General features: G+C 32.4%; 1 protein-coding gene across 1 annotated transcript; it reads left to right on the top strand.

Moving 5' to 3' along the window:
- The first annotated feature begins 593 nt into the window (after positions 1-593).
- Positions 594-6,561, top strand: LOC140051094 (uncharacterized). Its single transcript, XM_072096191.1, has 4 exons — positions 594-736; positions 4,133-4,467; positions 4,859-4,918; positions 5,812-6,561. Exons 2-3 carry the CDS (start codon positions 4,155-4,157, stop codon positions 4,906-4,908), a joined length of 363 nt encoding a protein of 120 aa, XP_071952292.1. The 5' UTR covers positions 594-736; positions 4,133-4,154; the 3' UTR covers positions 4,909-4,918; positions 5,812-6,561.

The raw sequence follows: 6,561 nt of genomic DNA, 5'->3' as shown, positions 1-6,561 counted from the left end.
ACAGGGTACTACCGTACCATTTATAAAAGTTAAGAGTAATAAATCGAGATATCATTAATACCGGATATTATAATATATTATAACAAAATTTGTTTTGAAACAAGTAACAAATATGCAATTAGTTAATTTAATATTTCCGGAAAAGTGGACTTTGTATTTACAAGTATACGTGACTTATATTTTTCATGATTAATTGAGGAGTCCTTGACGGGGGTGAAATTGTTTTCCATATTTTTTACAGATTAGTTCAGGACCTGGTTTTTCAGAATTGTATCGACTGATTGTACGTCCAGCGGATATTGCGCAAACAACTCTACATGGGCAAGTCAATAAAACAGGTGGAGGTAGGATCGCACAAAATATGACAAAAAGCTTTCTGAGTTCAATAGATGTCAGAGTTGTTGATTCAGCGTATGTTGCTTGTCAGACATATAGGAAGCTGAAAGATCAGGCCACAAAAATCTTCACCAATCAGCTGATGGGGAGCTTGTTGGGAGGCAAAACATCCCCTGAAAATGAAAAAAGGAAGAGCGTTAACGCATGCGCGTGGGCGTGTGATAGGAGTGACATATATGTATGAGCAATTGGCCAGTGTGCGAGCCTGAAATTACATGACGTCATCTACCCCTTTAAAACTTGTCGAAGTTTGAAAATCGGTCCTTTCAAGCTCATCAGCTGTCGCGTGGCGTGGATAAACCGAGAGACGAGGGTTCTAACCAAACTAAAGCACAAACAGGTAAGGCTATCAAAACAAATTACAGTACATTTTAGGATAAAAATTATTAAAAAATGTAATTTGAATTTTCACAGTTCAATAAGCCTGCATACAAATGTTTGTAGTTTAAGTTCAGATTTTAAAAAAAGCGTTTACAGATAGTTTTCATTTTAAAACTTCTACAGAGTAGGCCTAATATTAAAAACTTTATTGTTTTTAACCTGCTTTTTGTAAAATGGAAATATGCCTACACAAATATGAGTTCTCTGTGCTACAACCAATTAATAAAATAAAAACATGAGCGCACATTGAATTGCTATGTGATTATCAGAAAAATATCGAGAATATAAAATGTGTATAGGCCTACGTCTGCGATTTCAAGTTGGGTAAATAAACGTGTTGCACATTAATTTATAATTGTAGGCCAGGGGAAAATGGCAAAAGGTTTCCTACTTTCTAGGATTTTTATCAGATAATCTATATTGTTTTGACAACTCTTGTAACATGGTCACAGTGCTGATTTTGCTATTTTCCTCCAACTGTCTAGCGCTTCACATAAATCAAAAGTAATCCATAAAATAAATAAAATTAAAAAAAAGCAATTGAAAAAAATGACAGGCCATAAAATATATGGATCTCAACTAAATTGAATATGGTATTGAATGTTGCACGTTCATTAATTAATATCACTTTCAGTAGGCCCCAAGTAGGCATATTGATTTGGTATTTGCTTTTTAGAACCGCAGCAGAATGATAAATCAGTTTAGGAATTCCCTCACCTTGAAATCAGCTGATGCCGCACGATAGCATGCTGTGCTGCATGTGTGTGGAATCTCCATAGCATATAGGTTGATCAATTTCATTAGTTCAAATCTTGAATTTAAACTTAGAACACAGCATGAGGATTATTCTCCGTTGTTACCTAAATTAGATTTAACAAAAATGTATGATTTTCATGGTAATTGCGACATACTGTACAAACATCTGAACATGACAATGGTGACTGGCCTAATATTAACGTAAGCTTACATATCAGATCATTTTAAAATGTTACGTGGGTAATTTCTATTTACCACAATAAGTCGTTTTTCCCGTAAACCTTTCCATCATTAAAGTAAAATTTCACCGCAAATGGAAGAATGTGCGGATTATGAATTAGGGTTTTAGCACGTTTCGGCTATTCCACATTATATGCATAATGATTATCGACTAGGCCTACTAAAAAAGAATACTAAAGTTAAAAATTGTGTAGGACTACTTGAGGCCACTTTTGAACAAAGTCTTTGCTGGCCTACTTTCTATACTTTTCTCTGTTGCCTGTTATTTGCATGGCGCTTGTTAACCTTTTGTTATTTAGCATAAAATATGATGTGAAAATCAGCTGATTGATAACCTGTGGAAGTATGGATACCCTTTCTCATACATGACATTTCCCTGTAGCACCTGCTGTCGATGAATAAACCTTGTTGAAATTGAGACGTACTTTAGTTGGTATGGAATTTCTAAACGATGAAAAAAGAAAAATCTTCAAAGAAAGTCTACAATGCAAAGATACTAATAAAACAATATACTTTACTTATAAGATATAGTACAAGGGCGTCTGATCATGTAAATTATAATTTATTTAATTATAAATTAAATTATAATATTTTTCAAAGTTCAAATGTTTTTTTTCTTTCAAATTTTTTCTTATTGAAGTTCAAATGGTTTTTTTTCTTTTCAAAATGTTAATTTTTTATTTCATTTTTCATTTTCATAAACAAAACAAAAAACACCCTGATCACAACCCATAACAAAAACAATCATTAAGTAAAAACATTTCAAAACACTAAACAAATGTCTTTGTCTACATGGTATTCTGTTCTAAACTCCATTTCATTAAAGATGTATTGTTTTCCTAAAAAACATTTTTGTTTGTTGAATATGGCATTTTAATGTCTCATCACTTTGACCAAAAATTGGATCGAAAAAAAAATGATTTACCTGAAAAAACTGTAATTTAATACAAAATATAGTTCAATTGACTGGAAGTAATTTGGTTTTTGGTTAAATCTTACCGTTTATTTTATAATTGTTTTTAAATTGTTTTCTATGGAAGTGATTAACTTTATTAAAACTGCGAAATGACCGCGATTTTTTCCTGTTTTTGGGGGACAATAAAAAATTGAACATATAATATTTATTAATATAAATAACTATTGGTTTATCTGCATGGCATTACAAAAGATATTCTATGCAAGTTCAAAATGATTTTCATTCATTCATTCATTCATTCAGGCTTATCGCCTGACTTTATTTACTTTAGGCCTCTGGCCCCTAGTTATTAACAAAATAATAATGTTGGTATACATCATGAATGCCATGTGTAACCTATACCACAGGACCATAATCAGCACAAACATATCTTGAATTGTATATATAATAACCGGTCAACACAAAATACGAATATTAATTAAATGAATGTTAATAATGCAATACAATTTAATTATATGCAGGGAATTAAATTGTTTTTATATATAAAAGTACAAACTACTTCGTGGTCACATTATTAGATAATAATCATGTTTGTGCTTGGGTGTCCTTGGAAATATGTTATTTTAAATGTAGGACTTGTTTTTTCCCTAGCCCCGAATATCTACCGGAAAAATAGACCTATATGATATGACAATTACTGAATTGATATTGGTTTAGTCCAAGGTCTTAAATGAATAACAATATCAAGGACGTTGAACGCTAGCTTAGCCCCTGGTGCCATCCATCATTTTCCAATTAAACTACCCTGGATAGAATTGATCTTGATGGTGATTTACAGCTTCTTATTACCCTGGATGGATGAGAGGGATGTCGGAAGTGCTTCCTTGCGCAGCATTTTAAATTGACACTACTGTATATAGCCGTGCCGAATTATGGCATTAATTCAGGTAATATCCGGCTTCCTATCGAGAAGTTTAATAAACAATGAGGAACTATGATTTTGACGTGAATGAGTCATGTCAGAGGCGTCGATAAGCACGACACATATCCCACTGAGAAAAAACGGAGATTCTCCTGCTATGAAATTAAATTTCATACCTAAAGTATGTTCACATGTGATCAACATGCACAAAAGTAGATCGGGGTTCGTGAATTCTGTGCATCACATGGGCTTCAGTTGTTCATCATATCGGCTTTTTTGTCCACATTGAGAGCATTGTCCACACTACAACAATATAACACCTAAATAAATTCCTGTCATTTGATTGGACGATTGTGAGTCACCTGGTGTGCAATAGTACGCACTATTAAACGATCGTTTAATAGTACTTTTTTGTGTACGAAAATAAAATGTGTTCGCGTTTGGAAAATATTTTTTTTATACTATCATTACTTGTATATTATGAAATGTTATTGATTTATTTATTTTCAATTTAAATTCAGATCCCGCTATACCATCATCAACATGTCTCAAGGTTTGTTGTTCATCTTGTTTGCTGTCCTCATTGGTTCAATCGAGGCATGTGGACCAACCGCACCACGCAAAGCTCGACCAATACCACCAAGACCCATGAAACGGGACGTAAACCTACCTATAACGTCTGATGACAAGTCATTAACCGTCAACGAAAAGACAGAAATTGACGTAATCAAGATGACCCAAGATTTGTTTGCATTATTTGATCATAACGAAGATGGTGTTGTAAACTTAGATGAGATTTTAACCGATAGCGTAGTTGAAAGCTTGACAAACGCTGTACGGAAGGCCGACACAAACGGTAAAACTATACTTTAATCAGTTGGTATGGTACCACACAATTACCTGTTTGCTGTTGGTTGGATAAGGAAATAAAAGTTTAAAAAAATAAAATTAAAATAAAAAACTTCCTGTGGTAAATATATGAAAAAAAATACTGCAGCTAGAAAAATTTAGTTTAAGTTGATTTTCGAATTCAGCTGGTACGCATATTAATGTTCATCTTCCAAATTTCAAAAACGCATGCGTATAAGCTGACGCTTTCGATTCTACGAACAAATTCGCCTAGTGGAAAATCAGCGTTACATTTCATAACGTACTCAGTACAACAATCCTATTTAAAACATTCAAACTTATACAGTAGTTTCAACGCAGATTATTGTTGCTACAGTAAGATGTTTTTTCTCTTTCAGGTGACGGATTGGTAACACTTCAGGAATTCCAAAAGATGATGTTGTCCTGACAGACCATAGGTAAGCTACAATTAGTCTATGTTCTAGAAGTCAACATGGAAGTTAATATTCGTAAATTATTTTGATCTTTGATTTGATTTGACTTTAATTTAATTGGAAATCTTTATAAAAGATAACAAGTGATAACATTAACTATTGCAGAGAAATTTATTCTCCAGGAAAGCTCAAAAAGCTTAGTAGCATTTCAATGGGATCCTTTGATGTCAATTTATCTTTAAAAGTATATTCGGTGTTGTTCCGAGTTTAGTTTAGTTTAATGTAGTTCTTTTGCAAATAAGTTTGAGTTGATACCTGTTTCAGGCTCAAATTATAGTCCGACAATTATAGACTTTTTTAAATAGACTTTTAATTCGATTTTTCAACCTAAAATTTAAAAATAATTATGTATAAAACATTGAATATAGATTTTATAGCATGTGTTATGAAAGTCAGTGTTTGCTACGATTTCGTATGATTGCAAAAAAAAAAAGGAGTTCGTGATAAGATACTGTACTTTGTTTTATTAAGTAACTGAACACGTATGACTATGATACGGTACCTTATTACCACCTGTGAATATATAGGTATTACTTTCATATCTAACACGGGTTTTATAATTTGATCTTAAAATCTCCAAAGAACAACTACATACAACTACTATTTAGTAAAATGTTGCCTAATTGAAAGTTATTATTAACTCAGGAAAAAATGTAGGACTCGAACAGAAGGCCGTGGGTTCGAGTTTCACTTGAAAATTAGTCCTACTTGAAAACTTTTGACAAGTACAATTACGTCAGATATATCGAATACTCCCTGCCACAAAGCTATTGTTCTAGTTATCAACTGCAATTGTCGTAAATGCAACTTACTATATGTCTTCATTTTATTAACCTCTCACAATGTATGTTTTTCAGGTAGACTCACTGTGTCGCCGAATTAGCTGGCCGATATATTTACTCAGTGCAATTACAGAAGAGCGTTTCTTGAAGTTTCTCAAAATAACAGCATCACCGACGAGGGCGCACTTTTGGCACTTGATACAGGCGTTTTGATTCAAAGCACTGTATAAAAAACCTTGAGTTTTTAAACAAAGAATCTCCGGTTCAGATTTCAGATAGTAATTACAATTAATTCATTGTTAATATGATTTTGACATTCTTGAAAATATGTGTGTGCTCCAGACTGAATTATATCAGTGTGCTTTATAATGTCACTAACCCGCCGAGCGGATTAACTTAAAAAGCAAAATTTTTTTATAAGCAAAACTAAATACAACTTAATAAAACTTAATAAACTAATTTTATATTTAATAATGAAATATTACTCTAGGCCTACGTCAGGCATTTAGGACCATAACCAAAGAGTGATTAACAACCATTGGTACTATATTATGTTGTAGTCCTACAATCACACCCAAATTATGCATTAAGAACTTAATTTATACCTTAGATTTAATCAATATAGAATTATGCAGGTTGATAGCAATACAACCCAAAAGTAAGGAATTTATCTCCATTTTGTAATTGTATGATTGTTTAATCGACTTAATGTTTACTTTTAATAATAGGGCCTAGGTTTTTTTACGAATTTCTATTTTGTAAGAAGTACCAAAAATATTTGTCTGGGAGTTTGTTTCAATAAAGTGTATTGCACGAAATATAACA

This window comes from Antedon mediterranea, chromosome 6 (genome assembly GCF_964355755.1).
Source record: "Antedon mediterranea chromosome 6, ecAntMedi1.1, whole genome shotgun sequence".
In the NCBI taxonomy this organism is placed as follows: domain Eukaryota; kingdom Metazoa; phylum Echinodermata; class Crinoidea; order Comatulida; family Antedonidae; genus Antedon; species Antedon mediterranea.
Note: the sequence above shows the minus strand (reverse complement) of the source record. Positions and strands in the feature narration are given on the sequence as shown.